A 25000-nucleotide genomic window follows, 5' to 3' on the forward strand; every position below is an offset into this window, starting at 1 on the left:
ATGTATAAAATAATACTATATTGCATTAATACAATTAATTTAAACTGCTATAAAAATCCAGACACTTCTGTAAAAAACTTTAAAGTGTTTTCTTTAAAACAAGACCAAGATTAGGCTTCTAGACCAAAAAAATTCCAGAGTTATATTAATTTAAAGGGGTACATCACCCCTTCCATTCAAAAAGGGGCTGTGCCAGGTAAAGGGTTAACATTTATTTTAAAATGAATTTCAGGGGCAACAAATAAATTTCTAATTTTACAACCCATATGGCAAAAATATATATTATAAAAGTTTGTATAAAATATATAAAGTATGAGTATAAAATGCATAAGTATGTATAAAATATATAAATGTAAGTATATTTTTTCTGTTGAAAATGTTTTAAACCTTTTATGTTTACAGGTTTGTAACATACAAACTTTTTTCCAGTGCGACATGAATATACATGCTTTAAAATATTTTTATTTTAAAATATATTTATTTGAAATATATTTCAAAATATATAAAATATGGAAAAAATATATATTAGTGAAAAATATTTTTTTTTCAGTATTCCAGCAAATATATTATTTGCCAATTTTTTGTATATTTTAAAATATATTTAAAATTATATTTGAAAATATATTTTATGCCATATGTGTGGCGTATGGGATAGTCAAGTGGACTGATATTTAATGTGAATAAAATAGCTTTAACAGCCGACTTACTGGAGTTACACAATTACTGAACAACTTTGTTTTTTCACACCAGACTTGTTTGTGTGTGTAAATGAGGAAAAAAGAAGAAAGCAGGCAGTGGACCAAACCACTGTGAGGCAAGGCGGTGACCCATATTGTTTCTAAACTTCAAAAGCATTTTTCTGCCCCATTTGCATTTGTTTTGTGTTGTTTTACCAGTTACACAATTACTTAAAGTGTATATCTTTATGTTATTTATAATACAAGTGGTGTTTAATGATAATTTTAGGAGGGGCAATCCTCAGATGGGGGGCTTGTCCCCCCCGAGCCCCCTGAGATATCTGCCTATAGAAGTATGCAGTTAATTTCTCTGTCCATCAGATCACTGTTTGAGACAGACTCTTAGCGTGTCAGGGGGCTGCTCAGAGGTCAGAGGTGAAGCAATGATTTTATGTTTACTCAACACAGAACACCACAGTGTTTTGCAATCCTAAGCAAAACTCTTACCATGGTAAAATGTACTTAAAAGGATACTCCAGCTAAATATCAAAATTACCCCATGGTTTAGTCACCCTCAAGCAATCTGAAAAAAAAATATATGTCCATCATCTTTCAAAGGAACACATTTGGAAATATTCTAGTAAATGTCCTTGCTCTTCCAAGCTTTATAATAGTAGAAAAAAAGGAATAACTTTTTACTTTAAACCCCCTAACAATTCATTCATCCTTCACTGAGGTAATCCACACGGCTCCAATGAGTTAATAAAGGCCTTTTTCAAGTAATCGATGTGATTTTGTAAGAAAAATATCCAGATTTTAAACTTTACAAACTATAATAATTAGAATGATGATGGCAATTTGTATCTCAGATTGCTTGAGTAAATCATGGGGTAATTTTGATATTTGGCTAGAGTATCGCTTTAAGGTCCATTACAAGAAAAGTCCCCACCGTCCACTTGCTGAGTTTTTCCCACAATGCCTGGAATTCCGGCAACTCGAGGTGTCCCGTTCCTTTGTTCTGATTGGTGCAGTTAAGGTGACACATCAAACCCCACCCTGTTTAAACGCAGCATACAATAGCACACCCACACTCATACACCTTAGGCAACTGAGATAACACACTGGCTTTGTTCCAATGTATTACCACATCAACTACAGACTATGTACTATTTCTCATTATAATATGTAACAAAAAGCATTTTTTTATCTGAGAGACCAATCATAATTCTTTTCGGTGAAAAACAACACTAAGTAGTACACTTGTTGATAGTATGTAGCAGGATACATCCATAAGTATCACGAAGCTCTTGCAGTGCTCCAAACTCAATTTCTTCTCGCTACCTGCAAAGACTGAGCAAACAGAAACAATAATATTAAACTCACCCATACGGCAAAAATAATAAATATATGATAAATAAATTTTGTAGAAAGTAAAGCTTAATTAAATATATTTTACATTTAAAAATATATTTAGTTTTAACCTTCATATATCAATATTTCAAAATTTATTTTCGTGCAACAGATACATTTCTAATTTTACAACCCATAAGGCAAAAAAATATTTTCCTAAAGTTTGTATAAAATATAGGTGTGTATAAAATATAAAATTATAAGTATATAAGTATATTTGCACAGTATATATAAAATATAAAATTATAATGCACTGTAAATCCCTTTGGATAAAAGGGTTAATATAATAAATATATAAAAACTATAAATATAATATATAAATATATGTTTTTGCAGTTGAAAATATATTTATATATATATATAGAAATAGAATATATAGAAATATACATTTTAAACCTTTTCAAACCAGTATTTTTTATAGGTATTCTACCAATGCTATGTAAATTTAAATGCTTTACAATATGTTTATTTTAAAATATATTTCAAAATATACAAAAAATTGACAAAAAATATATTTTTATATTGGTGAATTTTTTTTATTTAAAAATATGTTTTATCACATATATTTTTGGACATTTTTTGTATATTTTGAAATCTATTTAACTATATTTTTTTGTGGTATGGGCAGTTCCTCACTGGTTACTGCCCAACGTCCTGTGAAGATTTCAACACTTCTTGCTGAACTAATACAACTGAAGCAGAACAACTGAACAGCTCTATACATTAACATGCACATTAAGAGAAAAGCAATTTAGAGATGGAAAAAACATGAGGAAATGTTCAAATGAAAACACATTCTCACCTCCTTTTCCGATGGCTTCGGTCAACAGGTTAAACAGATCCAGTGGCTTACAGAAAGGTCCCTACAGACAGATGCACAAACCTTAAACACATACAGTAGTAAATATATACACATGCAATTCACAGACAAGTAACATGATTTTACCTTGGCATGTTTTATAAAGAGTTCTTTAGCTTCAGAAGCAGACGGAAGTCCTGGGAGACGTGGAGACAATGGCTAAATGAAATTAAATAAGGATTAAAAATTATATAAACCCGGTTATACAAATAAATAATGCAAAGCCAAATTCATTTGTTAGTTTGTGAGTTTTACCTCTGAAATTGAGATCGCATCTGTTAAAGGCTTCTTAACAGGTCTGTTAACACACACACACACACACACAAATATTTAGGCAAAGGTTTATTTTAAAGATGAAGACTATTTTTATATCCAGCAAGCAATATTGCGTTTATAATCCGTCTAATAGCTGTCCAAACACAGCCCAGACGTCAAAGCTAAAACAAGGCAGTGAAATTTAAGACGTCTAAGTAACCATAGCCCAAAAATAAATATATGTAAGCAAATAGCTTGCAATCATTGTTGACTTTGCTTACATGCTGAATGATCAAACATCTCACAAGTTATTTTGCCAAACAAGAAGTTTATATTGGCTAGAAGTGTGTTACTCATAGCTGATCTATAGTTAACCTAGATGGTGAAATGATGGCTATTGCTTGTTGGGTACAATTTAACCCATTCTCATGAAGTGTGTAAAAAGTCATGCAATACATAAGGGAAATTCCAATTTTGCGTGCATATGATATGCCAGTCATTTGATTTCTCAATTTTTTTCTGTTTTTTTAACCATTGTTGCTTGGGGTTAGAAATGGGATTTGCTTTAGGATGTCATTTCATTTATAGGTTTCTCCATGATTTTGTCAATGTTTAAACCATGGTCGCTTGGAGTTGGGGTTAGGGATGCCATTTTAAGTACCAAAAAGTTGTTCTTACCCCAAACCCAAGCGACAATGGTTAAAAACACAGAAAAAAGAGAAACCAATACATAAAACAACACGAAAAAATGTGCTGGTACAATAGTAGTCTGATTCACTGTGGTCAATGGCGGATGGGGAAATGTTCAGTAAGTCTCAAAAGCTAATTTCCTCTTAAAAGAGTTTGATGAGAAATATTTAAAGGGACACTCCACTTTTTTTGAAAATATGCTCATTTTCCAGCTCCCCTAGAGTTAAACATTTGATTTTTAACATTTTGAAATCCATTAAGCCAATCTCCGGGTCTGGCGGTACCACTTTTAGCATAGCTTAGCATAATCCATTGAATCTGATTAGACCGTTAGCATCACGCTAAAAAATAACCAAAGAGTTTCGATATTTTTCCTATTTAAAACTTGACTCTTCTGTTGATACATCATGTACTAAGACAGACAGAAAATTAATATATATGATATTACGCACTGCCCGAAAGTTACCAAGGGGACTATTTTCGGGCACTGCGTAATATCATTGCGCCTCCTGCAGTCATGTTACAACAGCAAAGTCCTTGATTATTACGCCAGAATGAGTGTATAGTTTTTTAGACATATCTGCCTAGAAAATCGCAACTTTTAATTTTCCGTCGGTCTAAGTACACGATGTTACTTCAGTAGAGTCAAGTTTTAAATAGGAAAAATATCAAAACTCTTTGGTTATTTTTTAGCGCGATGCTAATGGTCTAATCAGATTCAATGGATTATGCTAAGCTATGCTAAAAGTGCTAGCGCCAGACCCAGAGATCAGCTGAATGGATTCCAAAACAGAAAAATCAAATGTTTAACTCTAGGGGAGCTGGAAAATTAGCATATTTTCAATAAAAGTGGAGTGTCTCTTTAACTTCACATAAGGATATCTGATTTGCGGTATCTGAAATCTGAGCACTGTCTAAAATACTTTTGAGATCCGAATCTCTAAAGGAGACACATGAGCAAAAAGTCAAAATTTTTCAGTTCAGTCTCATTGAGATTACAGAGATCGAGCATCTCTTACACAGTGTTGTTTCCTTTTTCCGTCAGGACTCTCAGGAGAAAGTCTCCCATCTTATTGGTCTCCGAAGTGGTGGGAACAATGACGTAATGACCCGGTGCCAGGCAACCGCGCAACACAAGCTCTCGTCGCTGGTCGAAACCCAGCTTGAGCACCGGGCTCATCTGAAGCAGATCCCGAGGAGTCAGGAATTCACGCTCGGATCGAACCTGATGGTACAACACACAAAGCGTTTTTCATTGAGGCGCAAACTTCTAAGATAGTACAGTAGTAATACAAACAAACATGTACACACAAGTACCTTGTATATTAGCAAAGCTGCAGACAGCAACTGTCCCTTCTGACGGACGAGTTTTTGCATGAGTGCTATCAGGAATGAGCATGTAAGCTCAGGGTCACTGGGGTCATCGTCTTCCTCCAGCAGGGTGAGGTTGTACTGTGGTGGTCCTGAACACATACTTATTAATGAAATGAGATACACTAGTGTGTGTGTTTGTGTGTATAGAAAACAAGTGGTTATGTACCCTGAAAAGGGATCCATTTTCCGTGGTATGACGTACACTGCCAAGGCCGCTTAATGGCTTCGCCCTGATTCAGCGTGTCATCGCTCAGGTGACACACCTCCATCATCTCGAAATTCTGCCGGAAGTCGCTCACAGCCATCCTGATGGGAAAAGAGCAAAACTTGTAAAACTAATCGGTAAACTGTATCCAAACCAATAAAAAACGACCGAATCAGTGAAGAGATGAACTAGACTCACCAAAATTCCCCATCATCCAACTCGATTCTGTGGATTCGCTTCTGTTCTTCAGGGCTCACCGAATGCCACTCTGACCTAAACACACACACACACACAAACAAGGCATAACTAAACACAAAGACACATAGACACATGACTGAATACACATAGAAACAACTGAACGTAAGCAGAAACACAGGTTAGGGTTAAAGACACATCAGTACAAGCACACAAACACACACAAAGAAATAACAAAAGAAGAACACAGCTGGGTTTCCATCCAAATGTAAAGCAAATCTTTTCAAAATTCACAAAAAATATAAAAACTTGTTTGAGCGAAAAAAGAAAAAAAGTTGTTTGAGCAAATGACCGTGGTATTGGTAAACAAAACAAGGCACTTGTGTAAAATGGAGACATGACTGCATTTAGTTACAATTTGGCAAGTTATTCATTTATTAGCAGTGCAGCTTGTATTTGCAAAACCTAATGCTGTACACCGAAGAAGAAATGCAGTTTTTGATGCAGACACTAGCAGCAAGGGTATTATGACGATGTTAAGTCCTATATATGGTAAAGACAACGTCAGCGTAAACAGCTAGACGATCAGTCCCATGGGTTAAATGTTCCCTAGGTCAGAATTTGTTTGGCAAATGCGTTTCCATCTCCCATATTCGCATTTACTTTTTTTTTCTTGAATGAGTCAAACTTTTTTGTGAATTAAGGGATTTTTATTCGAAAATTGGCGTTTCCATTAAGGGCTATGACAAATAATCACGCAAATTCGCATTTTCTCAATAAATGAATCAGAATGAATTACGGTGCCGCCACATCCAAAACCAGAGGGCGTTTTCGCCATTTATGCCACAGAAAAAGTACCATTACAATCACTATTCCAGGAAATGTCTAGAGGCATATTAATATCGCTGTTCTTCAAATTGTTTCAAGTATTTTCATGATAATAAAGAATATTTGAAATGATTGTGTTTGACAAGTGTCGCTTTTTTAAATGCATGTTAAACGACTCAGATTCAGAGACAGTAATGATTTTAGATTGATAAGGACTTCCTACTGATCAAAGACCTGTCGTATACGAACAAGCTGCGCAAGAAACACAGATATGTTTAATGGGAAACGCAATGCATCATCGCAGCTCTAGTTTCCAGTAGGGCTGCAACTAACAATCATTTTAATAATCGATTAATCTGTCGATTATTTGTTCGATTAATCAATGAATCAAAGTATTCATTTCCAACCCCTTATTTAAAACAGAACTAAAATCTTTAGAAATTGCACAAACATGTTGCTCCTTAAACACACCTGAGCTGTTACAATAATAATAAAATAAAATAAAAATGGACTAACCCAAAAAAATGTATGCTTTACATCTGCCAAATATATAGACTTTTTTATGATGCATTTCCCATCAAGAAGCCTCTCGGAAAATGCGTCTTCTACTCCCGCGCAAAATGCAAATACACCATTCATTACTTCGCCTTAAAAAATGTAAGACGATGTTTATGCAACAAAAGGCGGCACTTAAGCTATGTTGTACTGTATGTTGGGCCGGGCACACGCGTCTCCTTGCTCGGCATGAGCTGGAGCGCGCAGTACAGAACAGCAGGAGAGTGACGGCGCGATGATTTAACATACAGGTCCATGACGGGGAAAAGCGTTCATACAACTCTCTCCCAACGTTTTATTTCTTTGTTTAATATCATTGGAGTTTTTTATTCGTTCTAGAAACTTTTTTTACTCGCAGTCGTCGTTCCATAAAGCATAAGCGTGTCGTCTTTGTTTGTTTACCTCTTTACCGGCTATAACTTCCAGGTGACGCGCTTACGTTTGGGAGGAGTAAAACACTGACATGTGGTTTTTCTCTAACTTTGCTGTTTTTTTTATCTTTTCTCCACCGCCCTGTCTTTTCTCCACCCTGTCTATGAGGCGCCGAACTCTGCAAGCAACAGTGCGCGAGAGAGACCGACGCTCCGTCCCAAACCGCATACTTCCATACTATATAGTAGGCGAAAAGCACTACTTCTCGTACTCTTTGCCTACTATATAGTATGGAATTAGGCGGTTTGGGACGCAGTGCGAGTGTGTTCACTCCGCTCCGCGCTTAACTGAAGTTTTTCTTTTTTTTTATTAAACGTCTCTGCGTCACGCGACACAACGAATCGATTATGAAATTCGTTGCCAACACTTTTAGTAATCGATTTTTATCGATTTAATCGATTCGTTGTTGCAGCCCTAGTTTCCATTACTCTTTGATGCGATAATTCAAAATGCGCATAAAATCAGTGTGATTAAAACCCACATATGATTTAGTATACAAACATTAACAAATTAATAAATACATACAAAGACACACATATACACTTAAATACCCAGATTTGTCACTCCATGGCCCCTCCCACTCAGCTTTACCCCATGGATTGTAAATCCGCACCAGCTCAACAGGACCAGTTCTAGTTTGTATCTGCAACACACACAAATAAAAAATCAAGAGTTTCTTCCTGATAGATGAGATGTCCATCAGAGGAAGCTGATCCCACATAAAATCCTATTTCAAATTTTATTTGTAAGAGATGTTTCAAGTTCACTTATTCAACTGTTAATGACTATAATTAAATAAAATTATTGTGTAATGTGTGCACATTACTATTTTAAAGAATAAAAGAATCCTTATGTGTAGATTACACTTTTAAAGGGCACATATTATGCAAAATCCACTTTTACAAGATGTTTGAACTAGGTCTGTCACAATGATTAAATTATTGTATCATCGCAATTGTTTGACCTCATCGCGATGATTTCCAATCACCGCAATGATTGCACATCTCTCTAAAAAACACAAGGGGGAGCTGCACACATGAAAAAACAACACCGTATCAGATTACTTTTAAATATGTGTTATAATATTAACTGCCAAAAAAACCTTGCAAAAGATTTAATTTAAATAATCAAAACAATGTGTGAAAATTATTTAATGAACAAACAAAAAAAATGTATGAGAATTAAAAACAGGAAATTAAGTGTAATAATCGCACAATTTTTTAGACAATTAACCGTCAGCCAAATTTCATAATCGTGACAGCTCTAGTTTGAACATAAATGTGCGTTGGCAGTGTGTGAACACAATAACCTTACAAGAAAAAAAATCCACCCACTCCTTCTTTTTAACCCCTATTAAACCAAAGCAGTCTCGTTAGACGTGTTGTTTTGATTCTCTTATCAATGTGATGTCACACTGATAAAGCCCCGCCCACAGACACTGATTGACAGTCCTGCATTACAACAGTTTCTGCCATCAGCGACTTGTACGCTGTTGTATCTCAATATGTGGGGTATTTCCAGCTGAAACTTCACAGACACGTTCTGGGGGCACACCTAAGGTTTATATTACATCTTGTAAAAATGGTCATAATACGCAGCGGCGGCTCGTGACTGCTCATCCGAGGGGTGCAAATTCAAAATAAGTGTTCGGGGTGTCATGTGTGTTTTCAAAATATGTGTTTTTTGCGTCATGTGAACCATGTGCATCACGTGTTTTGTCAAAATAAGTGCCTGCTGCACACGCGTCAAAACCGTTTATGATAAAATAGACGCTCACGTTAACAAAATACCCTCTCTTTACAGTAAACTCTGATTACGCATGAGATTATGCAAGTATTTGGCAAACGGGAGCGTCTCTTTTATCATAAACCCTTAAGACGCGTCTGCAGCAGGCACTTATTTTGACAAGACACGTGATGCACACAGGATCTCTCGATGTGGAGAACACATATTTAAAAAAAGAAACCACACATGATGGGCTACATACATGTTGTGACAAACTTAGCATCGAGCGTCCTTGAAAAAAGAAGTCACCGGCCGCCACTAATAATAGGTGCCCTCATTCAGGTTGTAAAGCTGAAAGGTTTAAGCACAAAAATCTAAGCACATTAAAGCATTGCATAAAGCTTAGATTTTGAAAAAACTAACATTTTAAGACACTGCTACGTCTTCGTTACATGGCTTCATTATGTTGCATGTTTATTTAATACAGTGCTTTTAAGATACGACTGCAATGCTATTGTTTTGCATGTTAAATCCAACTTTGTGCAAAAGTTTCTTTGACAATCAAATAATGATTTAAGATGAAAATCACAGGCTGATGCTGCATGCGTTTCATCTCTCAAAATGGAAATGAATGTGTGTGAATCAAGCACATTGCATTGTGGGATACATTATGCAATTCTGGCACATGTAGGTCATACAGGTATTCTGACTTTACATAGAAATTAAAAAAGTGCAGTTTAAAAGTACAGTTTTTCTCAGTCGCTTTAGTACATTTCTCAGATTAGAATTAAAATTCTCAAAACTATAAAAAACGGTTATATAATAAAGTTTTTCTCAGTCACTTTGGTGCATTTCTCACATCGCTATTTACATTTGCACAACAGTTAATGCAGTTCTCAAAACAATTAGTACAAACAGCAAAACCTAGTTTATAACCTTCAAAAGCGTTTCACTTGCTCAAAATAGATAGGTCATTCCTCAAAAGCAAGTATTCATGTCAATGAAAGTGTCAGTGTCTTCAAAATGAAAAGTCCTGACACCATTGTTTATGAACAAGATAGTCAAATGGCTTAGTCATGTTTTCATTATGACAGTTTACTTTATAAATGTTTTCCAATGCAAAAAAATCAGATCTTGGTGACACTACCTGGAAATACTCAAGACAGCACTATATACTATTGCACAGCTATTTGAAAAATACAGTAAAGTTACATATTACTGTATTTAGTGTGGTAACTAAGTACAAGACACTGAATACTGTATGTATGTTTCACATTTTTACTGCATAAACTCTTTGCAGTTCTAATTTGTTCACAGCATTGTGCAAAAGAAAAAATACACCCTTATTTACAACAAACATAAAATCCTTTTGGGTAGAGCATTGCACAACTGTAAACAATATTGCAGTACATATTGGAACTGAACATAAAACAAACATAGCACTGCAACATTCATGCACATCCAGACATTCCTCTCTGTCTGGCCACATAATTTGAGAAATTGTTCAATTTAGGAGACATTTTTGAAAAAAAAAAGATTTAAAAAATGATTTTGACAACTAGTTCAACATTTTTGTATGTAAAGACTCAAGCAATGAAATGAGGACTCTTAGTTTTATATGGAATGACTATTCAGCATTCACAAGTATTGTTAATTTTGACTGACATGACATAAGCAAGTGATAATGTTATAAAACATCAGAGAAATGTATGAAAGCAATTGATGCATGTCCAAAAGCATTTGCAATTTGTTTGAAGGAATGAGAAACTGCTACTATGATGTGCACAAATGACTAAATGTTGTGGAGGTTGAACTAACTGTTGTGCAAATGTAAATAGTGATGTGAGAAATGCACCAAAGGGACTGAGAAAAACTGTAATGCGTCTGATCATAGGCTACTCTGTTTCTTTATTTGATAGCGCCCTCTGGTGAATTATCACTGTAAAGACAGTGCAGGTGTGGGAGGACAAGGGTAAAAAAAATTCTCTTACCGTCTCCAAACCTGTGAGAGAATAGGCATGTCTGAACAGAATCCCATAACCATTAGTTTTCTCAACAGGACCCTACACAAGAGACAGCCAGGAAAGATCACAGATTTAAAAAAAATGCTGCTGTTTTAGATCACAGTTAAATCTTTTAAACATTAAGGACATGGTTTAGCTTAATCCAGGACTAGGCCTTAGTTATATTAGGACATTTAAGTAGTTTTTACAGACATACCTTACAAAAACCAATACTGGATTGCATTTTGGGACAAAACAATGGCACCGATATATGTTAAAATATGCCAGTACAATTTGTACAGCTCAAACATGCATTTTAATCTGGGATTATGATGAACCCTGTTCGGGAAACGGCCCCTAAGACGCACTTATATACTAATAATGTGAGCAGGATAAACAACAAAACTAAACATCGTGATAATATCTAACCTATGAGGTCAAAACTCTCACAACTTTGCCCTTGAACAGAAACCACCCGAGGCTTCATCTGCAAATAAACACGGTGACGTCGAAATTTGACTGGGTGTAATTATGAGCTGATACTGTCAATGTCTATTGTGACGCTTTAATTATCACATTTTTCTTCTGAACAACACGACCATAAATGACGCTCTGTTATTTTTACAGTTAGTTTCAACACACAGGTTTGGAATGACATGACAAGGTTATAAAAGGAGGGTGGGTAACTTTTCTTTTAAATAAGACACTTGAAAAGAGAGTAAACCTGAGAGTTTGCACAGTTGATCAGAGCTCCTTTCTGCAGCAGAGGACGTAAATATGAGCCCAGATCTCGAGGAAGAGACGCTATCACAAAGACTTCTGTAATCCCACCTGTCATGTCTGCCATCGCCTCATGAGGATAACCCATGTTTAGAGCGATATATCCACCCTTCAACCTGAGAAAGAAAAAGAGAGAAAAACAATGCAGACAATACAAAGCAAAGGTGTTTAGGTGCATTCAGAATGTGGTTTTATCAGGGCTGTCAAAAGATTCATCACGATTAATCATACAAAATATATATGTGTGTGCACTGTTTGTAAATATATAAATACACACACATGCACGTATGTATTTAAGAAACATTTAAATATATATATATATATATATATATATATATATATATATATATATATATATATATATATATATATATATATATATATATATATAAATGTTTCTTAAATTATAAACGTCAAACAAAGCTTAAAAAGTAAAATAAAATACAACACAACACTATACAGATATATGAGGTCCACAAATGCTACTTGGCATGATACAGTTTTGAGTCTAAAAAGATGTTTAAGGAATAATCCATTTTCTTAAAAGAAAAATCCAGATAATTTACTCACCACCATGTCATCCAAAATGTTGATGTCTTTCTTTGTTCAGTCGAGAAGAAATTATGTTTTTTGAGGAAAACATTGCAGGATTTTTCTCATTTTAATGGACTTTAATAGAGCCCAACATTTAATACTTAACTCAACACTTAACAGTATTTTTCAACGTAGTTTCAAAGGACTCTAAACGATCCCAAACGAGGCATAAGGGTCTTATCTAGCAATACGATTGTCATTTTTGGCAAGAAAAATAAAAAATATGCACTTTTAAACCACAACTTCTTGTCTAGGTCCTTTCCTGCATGACCTAACGTAAATGCGTAGTGACGTAGGGAGGTCACGTGTTACATATATAAAACGCACATTTGTGGACCGTTGTAAACAATAAACTGACACAAAGACATTAATTATTATCAGTTGACATACAACAACGTAGAAACGGTCCTCGTTCTCAACACTTGTAAACACTGGGGCGGAGTTTCGCGCTCGTCCTCTGGGACCTCTTGACGTCATGACGTATTGCGTGGGGTCACGCTGGCGCATCACGACCGGATCTAGACGAGAAGTTGTGGTTTAAAAGTGGATATTTGTTATTTTTCTTGTTAAAAATGACAATCGTTTTGCTAGATAAGACCCCTATGACTCGTTTGGGATCGTTTAGAGTCCTTTGAAACTCCGTTGAAAAAAACTGTTAAGTGTTGAGTTAAGTATTAAATGTTGGGCTCTATTAAAGTCCATTAAAATGAGAAAAAATTCCTCAAAAAACATAATTTCTTCTCGACTGAACAAAGGAAGACATCAACATTTTGGATGACATGGTGGTGAGTAAATTATCTGGATTTTTTTTTTTTTAAGAAAATTGACTATTCCTTTAACAACAGGCAGTGAGTACTTTTGGTTCAAATAGATCTGGTTCCTGTAAATACAGTCTGAGACAGTAGTATCTTTAGCCTCATTAGTGCTAAAATGTACTAATAAACACATTTAGAAAAGCTTTTGGGTAAAATTAACCAGTCAGTCAGTGGCTTTGGGCATAGCTTTATCAATGTGACATCACATTAACAACAGAATCAAAACAGCGTGAGACTGCTTTGGTTTAATGGGATTAAAAAAGGAGTGGGTGGATTTTTTCATTGTATGGGACACTGCCAACACACATTTCCAAAACACCTTGTAAAAGTGGATTTTGCATAATATGGGCCCTTTAAAGCAAATTCAAGGTATAAAATTTTTATAATTTTCAATGTGTAGTCCCTGGGATTTAGTCCCATGACCTTGCTATTGCTAAGACCGAATAAAAAAATGTAGGCATCTCCAACAACCAAAAATAGTTTAGGCATCTCCAACAACCAAAATGTCAACAATGTCTTAACAAATGGTGGTTTACCAGCACTAGCAGATGGGGAAACTTTCTTGCAATGTATTTATATTTTCATCTTCATATTTTTATAATTATGTTAATGACACACTGCACATTTTAAAGGGAAATATGCTTATTTTCCAGCTTTTGGAATCCATTCAGCTGATCTCCGGGTCTGGCGCTAGCACTTTTAGCATAGCATAATCCATTGAATCTGATTAGTCCATTAGCGTCGAGCTAAAAATAACCAAAGAGTTTCAATATTTTTCCTATTTAAAACTTGACTCTTCTGTAGTTACATCGTTTACTAAGACCGACAGAAAATTAAAAGTTGTGATTTTCTAGGCAGATATGTCTAGGAACTTTACTCTCATTCTGGTGTAATAATCAAGGACTTTGCTGCCGTAACATGGGTGCAGTAGGCGCAATGATATTACGCACTGACCAAATATAGTCCCCTGCCATTGAAAGATACTAAGGGGACTATTTTCGTCTGCTGCGTAATATCATTGCGCATCCTGCAGCCATGTTACTTACAGCAGCAAACTTCTTGATTATTACACCAGAAAGGTTTTAAATAGGAAAAATATCTAAACTTTTTGGTTATTTTTTGGCGTGATGCTAATGGTCTAATCAGATTCAATGGATTGTGCTAAGCTATGCTAAAAGTGCTAGCGCCAGACTCGGAGATCAGCTGAATGTATTCCAAAATAGTAAAAATCAAATGTTTAACTCTAGGGGAGCTGGAAAATGAGCATATTTTCAAAAAAACATGGAGTGTGCTTTAAAAGTGTAAAAACTATGTTTCTTACTTGGCATAAGCCTTTTCCAATAATGAGCTCCAGAACTCCTCTTTGTTTGAGGATTGCAAATACATCAGTTGACCGTTACGTGTGGGCAAATGGTCGTCCACTTGCACCTTACACCACTCGCCATACTGCCAAAACTGCGGACAGAAACACACCGTTACCCTATTTGAACTTTTATAACACCTTCGCACTGCTCAGTAACACCGTGTACGAACCCGAAAGTAGAAGCTGCCGTTGTATCCCTGCTGAAAGCTTTGGTTTGGCGGGACAACCTGCTCCATTAGATTCGGATACAGAGAGAGGGACGCCACCGTGGACAAGAACCAACAGTCATCTGTGTAAAAAAAATAAAATGTACATGAATGATGGATTGTCCACACAATATAGTTTGTATATGTTTCTAAAATTGCTCTCTGCTTTACGAATAATACTTCAGCCATATAATGCTTTGAGCAAAAGAAAGTGTACCAAAAGAGCCTAAATAATTGCTTCAATGCAGTACCAAAATTGTACCAATTTTTTTTATTTTTGGGGGCCACCAAGAGAATCACTGCTGTCCTAAATGTGAAATCTTATTTGATAAATTGTTTAGCATTAAAATCTCACTCAGTGCTCCCTGGCAGATGTCAAGACGCGTGGCTCCATCCACGATGAACTGAGGAGACGGGCAGATTTCCTGCATACGAGACAAAGAGAAAAAATCACTTTAAAATAAAAGAATGTGAGCATTTTGTCTTGGCTTTGGGTGAAGGAGGGCAGACATATCACAGACATGCACCAAAAGTGTCACAAAAAAAAAACATCCAATCTGCGGTAGCACTTCTGAAATTAAATGTTTGGTGTCATTAGTGACAAATCAAGAGTTACACATCCAGACACGCTTTTAATGCTCTTCAGTTTAAAAATAGTGGATTGTGTTAACCCATGTTTGGGTAAAATATGGACAAACAAACCCAATTGTTGGGAACTAAGAGCTATGCAAAGATCTGCACAGCAACATAAGACAGGGTTCCCACACCTTAGTTAACTTCAAATTCAAGGACTAAATGTGGGGACACATTTCAAGTGAGAGACAGGTTACATTTGTGTTACCTTTTAAGATACATTGTTACAGTTCCCCTGTGAGGGAACTCGCGCTGCGTCACTGCGGTGACACTTTGGGGACGCCTCCAAGGGTAAGTGCGTCTGAATGTGTGTATCAAATTCAACCAATGGTGAGGGTTAACGACAAAGAGAGGGTGACGTGGGAGTTAGGAAGTATATCGCTATCTGAAATATTGCCAAAGGCGAAGTTAGAGGGACGCAGGAAGTATGGCAAGGGAGACGCAGCGTCTCCTTCCCTTCTCAGGGAACAACAGTTACATACGTAACCCGAGACGTTTTCATGTGTCAAACACAATTTGGCATTTTGGTTTGAATCAACATTCGCATACAGAAGATATAAGCATTTAAAGTGAACAGTTAAGCACGTGTGCTTAAAAAGTCTAGAAATTTTTATGATATTATCCTACACTACACAGGGAATAATATGGATTTTTTTCCCCCAGAAAACTTCTTGCATAAAATTGATTCAAGCACTTTCATTGACCTGTATCTATGTATGTATATTTTTTAAAACTTCCCAGGGCCTTGAATATTTCCCCCCAGATTCACAAACTTTCAAGGACCCTTGGGAACCTTGATAAGAATCTGATAGTCAAAATGTAACAGATGTGAACCTAATGTGCTACAAAAACCAATGCACAACCTGTATTTAAATCTGAATGAAGACGGACAGCTTCACTAAACATACAGCAGCACATTTAACATGTTTAAAGCATTTATTCCTCGAGGCAGTTTGTGCAGACACAAGCCTGGGCGATTTCTGTGGTATGTGCATCTGTTCATATATAAACTTACAGCAATGAAAGTTAAATCATTTAAATTTTTACATTATTATGTTTATTGGATACATAAGGAAGCATTATTTGTTATTTTATTGTAGTAGTTGTAATACTGTAAACACCTTATAAATGTGTGATAATAAAGTAATAATATCTGTAAACAATGTTAAAACTTCACTTTTAGGTGCTTTCTTTATAAAGGTGATTCTTTATAAAGTCAGATTCACACAGATGTCTTGACACTTTATTATATATTTACTTTGTTTGACATTTGTCTTCATTCACACAGTTTTATTCAAATCTTTACGTATTAGTAAACATTTGTAACATGTATTAACTAATTGTTAACAAATACAACGTTATTGTAAAGTGTTGCATGTTTTCTTAAAACAAGTCACAACAACAATGATTTCAAGAATCACATCAATAACATCATCAGCAGGACTCACCTTGGGTCGTTTCCAAACCACATCAGGGTATATCTGCAGGTTGTTATAATCAAAAGCAGGGTCCAGGTAAAGTCCATCCGGTAGTGGGGCGCCGGTGGATTTCAAGGTGGTCGAGCTGTTTATATGCTCCCAGACATGAAGCCGCGATTCATACCTCGACTCTCCCCGAGTCACTATCGATTCAGTGTCGTATCTAAACTCGTGCCTCTGAAACTGTTTCATTGCGCGCGACTTTAAATGGAGACGGGCTGTATTTCCACGCAAAAATACGCGATTTCAGTTCTTTCTAAAGTCAACGGTGCAAGTCGTAAGTCTTCTGTTCAGGAAGGTGGGAGATATTGTGCGTGCGGGTCTTCCTTGTATTCGCGTGTCACTTGCCTGCAGGTAGCCCCGCCCCCCCCTGTACACACCTGTAGACAAACGCACGCACAACAGAGACTTCTGTGAATAAAGGTCACATTATTGTATTGTTATCTATTGTGATGAGAAAACTTGATCAGCAGGAAAAATTGATTAAGAGAGGAAGAATGTGATCAGATTCATTTCACCAAAACCATAAGACAAATAACTGTATCTTGCATGACGGAACTGTAAAATTCCTTGTTGCACTTTAATCAACGTACAATTTACAATTCATTTCAACTATCTTGACTAGAAAGGAGTTGCTATAAATGATAAAAAATAAGTTGAAATAATTTAAAGAGCAGCTATCCTCCAATTCACAATTTTACATTTCCTTTATATATAGTACTTCATGTTAAAGGGACACCCCATTTGTTTTGAAAATATGCTAATTTTCCATCTCCCCTAGAGTTGAACTTTTTTTTAATAGTTTTGAAATCCATTCAGCCGATCTCCGGGTCTGGCGCTACTACTTTTAGCATAGCTTAGCTTAATCCATTGAATCTGATTAGACCATTAGCATCGCGCTCAAAAATAACCAAAGAGTTTTGATATTTTTCCTATTAGAAACTTGATTCTTCTGTAGTTACATCGTGTACTTAGACCGATGGAAAATTAAAAGTTGCGATTTTCTAGGCAGATATGGTTAGAACTATACTCTAATTCTGGCGTAATAATCAACAACTTTGCTGCCGTAACATTGCTGCAGTAACATTGCCGTCACATTGCTGCAGATTTTACAGTGCATATTACACACTGCCCAAAAATAGTCCCCTTGGTTACTTTCAATCATGAACCAGATTTTTTTCCCAATTGGTCCGTTCTGAACAAAAACACTATTTTAACATTTCTAGTTTTTGGTACAACCCTAAAATTGACGTTCCTGAACCGGTTAGAACAAAAAAATTTGGAAAATAATGTGTTTTTTAACCATAAACCACACAAACACATTGTATTATACAAAATACACAAAATAATGTTGTTTTTATTAATAAAATAGGTGCTATTTAAGCTGATTCAACATAATTCTTAAAATGTATAGAAACCTTACTAATCAAAAAAGAAATTAATTGTAAAAGTGAAACAAAGATTTTTTTTACAGTGATGTCACGATGAAATGTTTATTTTGTTTTTCAAATTGCAGATACATCACACCTCTGACAGATTAGAAACTACTGGAAATGTCAGGTGTGTCCGATGTCTTTCAGGACATTGTTTAACATAGGTAAACACAGACCGTACTTTTTCTAACAAAACCACTGATGTGAGAAGATCTCAGGTAACATTTGCCTGTTTAAATGTACCAGAACCTATGCAAAGCGACTTTCAAATGAGAAGTAAATCAACAAAGCAATACAGGTTAGAAATACGAGAAAATCCACAACAGAGCTTTTTATAGATAGCCTGGAGATGTGTGAGGTTTACGTAGTGCAACAGAAGCAGCCGTTTGTTCCTGAACTCTGCATTAGTTGTCTATTCAGATGTTTCTTGGAAATTAAAGGCGTGACGATGGATTGTGGAGAATCTGAGGAGTGCTTCGGTGATTTTTTTTATGTGGTGAATTACAAAACTGGTTTTAATAAAAACAAGTGTAGGTATTGACACGAGTTTCTTGTCTTTTATTCATGCTTCTGTTAAACATAATTTGTTTTCATTACACCCATGTTTCATAGGATTTTTAAAGAGCAGGTTTTGAGTCCATGAGCTATAAAGAAAGGAATGAAAAACAGAAATTAGAAATGTCAAGTGATATCATCATGTCAGATGTAAACACACCATTGAACACATTTGCACTTTTTTTTTAAAAAATTACTTGTCCAGTCTTGCATTTAATTATATCAGAGGGTCCATACAGGATTATAAAACAGATGACACATTGATACACTCTCAGAATAAAAAAAGTATTTTTTGTACCTAAAAGGTGCATATTGGTACCTCAAATGTATATCTGTACAAAAATATTGTGTATATAAGAACCTTTTTAAAAGGTACCGTCCCAGTAAGAACTTTTGTACATTTCTCTGCGAGTATATAAATTCAGCTCTACATAAAGCACTTAGGACCACAACCAGCTGTTTAGTTTTCAGCCGGGTTATTTCATCCTTAGAACAAGTGCTTGCAAGAGTATAAATCAGGAGTGGGGAACCCTGGGTCCTGGAGGGCCACTGTCCTGCAGAGTTTAGTCCCAACCCTAACCAAACACACCTGAATTTAATTTCCAAGTAATCCTGAAGACTTGAATTCGATTTTCAGGTGTGTTTAATTAGGGTTGGAACTAAACTCTGCAGGACAGTGGCCCTCCAGGACCAGGGTTCCCCACCCCTGGTATAAATTATAGAAATATTTATAAACTCTGCAAATTAAATGTACTGTTTGGTAAATAGCATATTAACATATGCCGTGGCGGCCGGCAAAATATGTATTCAGTGTGTCGTTTGTTGCTCGTCATGTCAAAATATTTATTTGGTGTGTCATGGTAACCTATGTGCATCGCGTCAATCAAAATAAATGCCTTTAAAATAATTAAAAGAGTTATTTGATATGACAAGCCACACACATGAAGATGTTTGACGAGTTTTGCATTTGTGCCTCCTCAGAAAAGAAGTCACAAGCTCCCATTTTTCCCATTTTCAAGATGTTTAAATTAAAATTCATTTATTATCCCCCTCTGGTAATAAAAAGGCCATTAAAACTTTAAATGTTTGCTCATTTTTTTGGTGTTTTTATATAATTTTGTATTATTATTTAGTATATTAGTATCTGATTCAAAGTTGTGTATAATTTGGCTATCATTGATCCCTTAGCTTTTTTCTTATTTATTTCTGTTTGTTGGATTGTTATTCTTCATCTTTGTATTCTTTATAAGGCTGTCAAAAGATTAATCACAATTAATCACTTACAAAATAAAAGTTTGTTTTTGCATAATATATGTGTGTGCACTGTTTGTAATTATTTGTTATATATAAATACACACACATGCATGTATGTATTTAAGAAACATTTATTTACATTTATATATATATATATATATATATATATATATATATATATATATATATATATATATATATTGATATTGATATATTTGATTTTATAAATCAATTTAAAAATATATTCATAAATAAATGTATGTGCGTGTTTATATATACATAATAGTTACACACAATAAACACACATATGTATTATGTAAACACAAACTTTTATATTGTATGCGATTAATCGTGATTTATCTTTTGACAGCCCCAATTCTTTAAGCAACTTTAAAATAATAATAAAGAAGTCAGGAAAAAATTAAAATTAAAAAAAATTAAAGCCTGTTTAAATCTATTTCTATGACTGTGAAATTGTTTTAGAGATTTAATAAAATACTTAAAATGTATGTCAAAATATTGATTATTTTAGTGTATACTCACTGTCTTAAATATTTTATTTTAATTAAATTGTCTAAATCGTCTATTTTACATTTTGACAACACTTTAACCCCCTTATCAGATTAAAGTTAAACAATTTCAGATTGCTTTAAAGAGTTGCTATAACTAAAAAACACGCTAAAATTGCGGGTAAAAATATTAAATAGTAAGTTAAAATGATTTGCACAGCCAGTGTGATTAAAATAATTTTTTTTTACTTACGGTGTTCTTGTTTTATAGTTGCCTCAGTTTTTGCACCTTGGCATCTACCTTATGGTTGTGTCTTACAGTGTTGTTGCCTGTCTTAAAAAATTTAAAAAATAAAAATGCCACATTTTATTAATTCTTGGTGAGTAAATCTGCAGTAAAAATCAACTTTTTAAAACAAGGCTCTTTTTTCAAACGTATTGCTGTCGATTAAGAGAAACGAAACTAAATTACGAGCATGTAAACGTTTTTTCATTGCAGGACAGTATGGCGGCATTGTGCATAACTGTCACTTACTACGATATTTACGGTAGTAAACCGTTATTTGTAATCTTGTTCTGTGGCTTTTATTATGAAATATGTAGGTGTTGTAATTACTATGTATGGTGATTACTATGGCGAAGGCTCAGTTCTTAATATTTATAAGAGAAACATTCGCCATTGGTAGATAAAAACGCAAAGAACACTTTAAAATGTAATATTCATAAGCGTGCCATTTTCATTGGACGTCAACCAGGAATCGCAACCGCGATGTATTTAATATTCATAAGTTATAAATTCACCTTAGTAGAATTCGCAAGTGGGTTTATATGAGTAAATCACATGATTATGAACACATGATCACATGACACAGTATCACTTCTCGTTCAAAATGGCTTTGGGATGTAACAGGTTTCAGAAATACCCCGCTATTCTCATAATTACATTTGTTTTGTTGTGTTTTTCATGCACTGCTTTGTCCAGAAGATCGTACAGATACGGGAGTAACGCGCATGTTTCTGAATCTAAAGTGGAGGATCAATGGTTCATCCAGAGACTGGATCACTTCAATGGAGCAGACACTCGAGTCTGGAAACAGGTACTTTACAAAAAAAAAACACCCTACTGTGATTGCATCGATAACTATTACAGATGTCAATATCATGCTATTGTTTGGGAAATGCACGTGCAATAGCTTTTACATTGTATGCAAATGTCTTTAAAAATATATGAGGGTCATATTGTAGTGCATGTATTACTTACTTCATTCATACTACACACTATTAAATCCAAAACACGACAAAACCATAGTATTTTATGGTACTTATTGTTAGTAAATAAAACTGTGCATACGGTTCAGTAATGTAATCATGCAATTACATTTACAGTACATTACATTTACATTTGGCAGACTTTTATAATCAAACGACCTACATTCTATATCTATCTATCTATGTGGATTTTCCTTTTGGTTTCGAACCCACAACATTTGCAGCGCATGCGCAATGCTCCACTTATTGAACTACACTAAATTTTGCGCTTAATTTATAATAAAATTAAGTTAAAATTAAGTTTCAACTTTATTTTATAAGTTACAGCAACTCATCAGTTGTCAAAATAAAACATAAAAGTTGAACTTGGACTTGTCGGTTTTTATTACTTAGTGTAAATAACACGTGTAAATAATGTTTACTTAATTTTGTTAGTGATGCGTATTCCAACAAGTAAAACCATGTCCAAATAAAAATAATAATAATCCTGTACAAGTTCACAAGTTTATGCAACTTGTTGCCCTTTTTACCCTTTAGAGATATTTTATCAATGAGAGTTTCTATAAACCCGGTGGTCCAGTGTTTCTAATGATCGGAGGTGAAGGTCCGGCAAACCCCGCTTGGATGCAGTACGGTAGCTGGCTGCTGTACGCGCAGAAACTGGGCGCGTTGTGTTTCCTACTGGAGCATCGCTTTTATGGGAAAAGTCACCCGACAGAGTAAGTATACAAGGATCATTTTGTGTTATCAACGCTAGATGGCGCTAAAAGCACGTCATCTCTATATAGTTAGAAGCCTACTGGTTACTTTGGACATGAAGGTGCAAGATTTTTATTTATTTTTGGGTGAGCTATCCTTTTGGAATCTGTCATTTTAACTCATATGGAACCCAGGAGCACCTGTTCAAATGAAACAATACGTTTACATTTATGCATTTGGCAGATACTTTTATCAAAAATGACTTGAAGCGCATATTATCATTTCTTAACATTTAAATCTATGACACCACCCCCTAGGCTTAAAGCTCTTAAATAAAGACCTTGATTTGATTGATTCCACCTATAATCCATAAATGACCAAATTCAAAGTTCTGGAATTGTAAAGTTTTTGTGATTAATGATTGATTATTAATTGTTTTCCTGTGTGTTATCAGGGATCTGAGCACGGCGAATCTACGTTTTCTCAGCAGTCGTCAGGCACTGGCAGATCTCGCTCACTTTCGCACGGTCACCGCAGCCTCGCGAGGTCTCACTAACAGCAAGTGGGTTGCGTTTGGGGGTTCTTACCCAGGGTCCCTTGCTGCCTGGTTTCGTCTGAAGTATCCACATTTGGTTCACGCTGCTGTGGCGACCAGCGCACCTGTACACGCTACAGTCAACTTTCCAGGTGATCTCACGCACACACACTCAGAGTCACAGTATGTGTGTGTGGTATGAGAATAAAACTACAGGCCGTTCTAAGCAGTCAGTTACAGAGATGTTTACGGTATTATTGTTAGTCAGAAAGAGAGAGAAATGTACTCTCTCATTTATTTCCCTCTTCTGCCTAATAAACTTCTCTTAATCTTGTTTCTGCATTATTCAAAGGATTTAATGCTTTTATAAAAGTGTGACAGCAAACAAACACAAAACTAAAACTTACACAAATTTACTGCATTAATTACGGTAATTTATTCAAACTTCTCTTTTTGTTTGTACGATTCTTCCTCTCCCTCTCTCTTTCTTCCTTCCTTCTACCTCATTCTCTTCTTTATTTCTTTCTCTCTTTCTTTCTTCCTCTTTATATTTCTTCGCCTCACTTTCTTTCTTTTCTCCCTTCACTTTTTAATTCTTTATATTTACTGTTTCGTTTCTCCTTTCTTTCTTCCTCCTCCTTTCTTTTTTCCCTTAATTTTTCTTTCTTTCTTACTTACATTCTCACACTCGCCATATCTTCCCTTCACTTTTTCATTCTTTCTTTCTTTTTTCCTCCTTTCTTTATTTCTTTCCTTTACTATTTCATTCTTTCTTTCTGTCTGTCTTTTTTCTTTCTGTCTTTCTTGCTCCTTTATTTTTTCCCTTCACATTTTCTTGCTTTCTTACATTACGTTTACATTACATTTCTTACGTGCTATATCTTCCCGTCACTCTTTCTTTCTTACATTCCCACACTCACTATATCTTCCCTTAAATTTTTCTTTTTTTTCTACCTCCTTTCTTTTTTCTTTCCTTTTTCTCTTTCTTTCTGTCTTTTTTCTTTCCTTCTTTCTTCTTCCTCCTTTATTTTTCCTTCACCATTTCTCGCTTTCTTACATCATCATACATCCTATATCTTCCTGTCACCCTTTCTTTCTTTCTTTCTTTCTTTCTTCCTTCCTTTCTTTCTCTCCTCCTGTTTTTTCTCTTTACTTTTTCTTTTATTCTTTGTCCTTCTTTTCCCCTTAACTCTTTCTTCCTTCCTTCCTTCCTCGGGTTTTTTCTTCACTTTTTCTTTCTTTTCCCTTCTTTTTCCCTTTACTTTTTCTTTCTTTCTTCCATCCATCCATCTTCCTTCTGTTTTTTCTGTTTACTTTTTCTTTCTTTCTTTCTTCCTCCTTTATTTTTTCCCTTCACTTTTTCTTGCTTTTTTTACATTCTCACATGTGCTATATCTTCCTGTCACTCTTTCTTTCTTTCTTTCTTTCTGTTTTTTCCTCCTTTATTTTTTCCCTTCACTTTTTCTTTCTTTCTTACATTCCCACACTCACTATATCTTCCCTTAAATTTTTCTTTCTTCCTTTCTACCTCCTTTCTTTTTTTTCTTTCCTATTTCTCTTTCTTTCTTTCTTCCCCCTCCTTCATTTTTTTCCTTCACTTTTTCTCGCTTTCTTACATCCTCACACTTGCTATATCATCCTGTCACTCTTTCTTTCTTTCCTTCATCCT

The 25000-nt window shown here is 35.1% G+C and overlaps 2 protein-coding genes across 2 annotated transcripts in view; one reads left to right on the forward strand and one right to left on the reverse strand.

Moving 5' to 3' along the window:
* The window catches only part of LOC135770715 (calpain-9), a 19361-nt gene extending 1895 nt beyond the window's left edge, over positions 1-17466 (reverse strand). The window contains exons 1-16 of the mRNA XM_065280455.1: positions 17048-17466; positions 15322-15391; positions 14931-15049; positions 14719-14852; positions 11933-12104; positions 11197-11268; positions 8032-8123; positions 5669-5743; positions 5432-5571; positions 5209-5354; positions 4911-5116; positions 3202-3244; positions 3034-3105; positions 2890-2950; positions 1963-2027; positions 1627-1695 (exon numbers count right to left, since the gene is read on the reverse strand). Coding sequence (XP_065136527.1) covers positions 1627-1695; positions 1963-2027; positions 2890-2950; positions 3034-3105; positions 3202-3244; positions 4911-5116; positions 5209-5354; positions 5432-5571; positions 5669-5743; positions 8032-8123; positions 11197-11268; positions 11933-12104; positions 14719-14852; positions 14931-15049; positions 15322-15391; positions 17048-17269 — 1758 coding nt within the window. The 5' untranslated portion in view covers positions 17270-17466. The remainder of the gene's footprint in view (positions 1-1626; positions 1696-1962; positions 2028-2889; positions 2951-3033; positions 3106-3201; positions 3245-4910; positions 5117-5208; positions 5355-5431; positions 5572-5668; positions 5744-8031; positions 8124-11196; positions 11269-11932; positions 12105-14718; positions 14853-14930; positions 15050-15321; positions 15392-17047) is intronic.
* A 4218-nt stretch (positions 17467-21684) lies between these two features.
* prss59 (serine protease 59, putative) overlaps positions 21685-25000 on the forward strand; it is a 16709-nt gene continuing 13393 nt past the window's right edge. Inside the window, exons 1-3 of the mRNA XM_065280456.2 lie at positions 21685-21925; positions 22635-22816; positions 23251-23483. Coding sequence (XP_065136528.1) covers positions 21692-21925; positions 22635-22816; positions 23251-23483 — 649 coding nt within the window. The 5' untranslated portion in view covers positions 21685-21691. The remainder of the gene's footprint in view (positions 21926-22634; positions 22817-23250; positions 23484-25000) is intronic.

Source organism: Paramisgurnus dabryanus, chromosome 8, assembly GCF_030506205.2.
Source record: "Paramisgurnus dabryanus chromosome 8, PD_genome_1.1, whole genome shotgun sequence".
Classification (NCBI taxonomy): Eukaryota; Metazoa; Chordata; class Actinopteri; order Cypriniformes; family Cobitidae; genus Paramisgurnus; species Paramisgurnus dabryanus.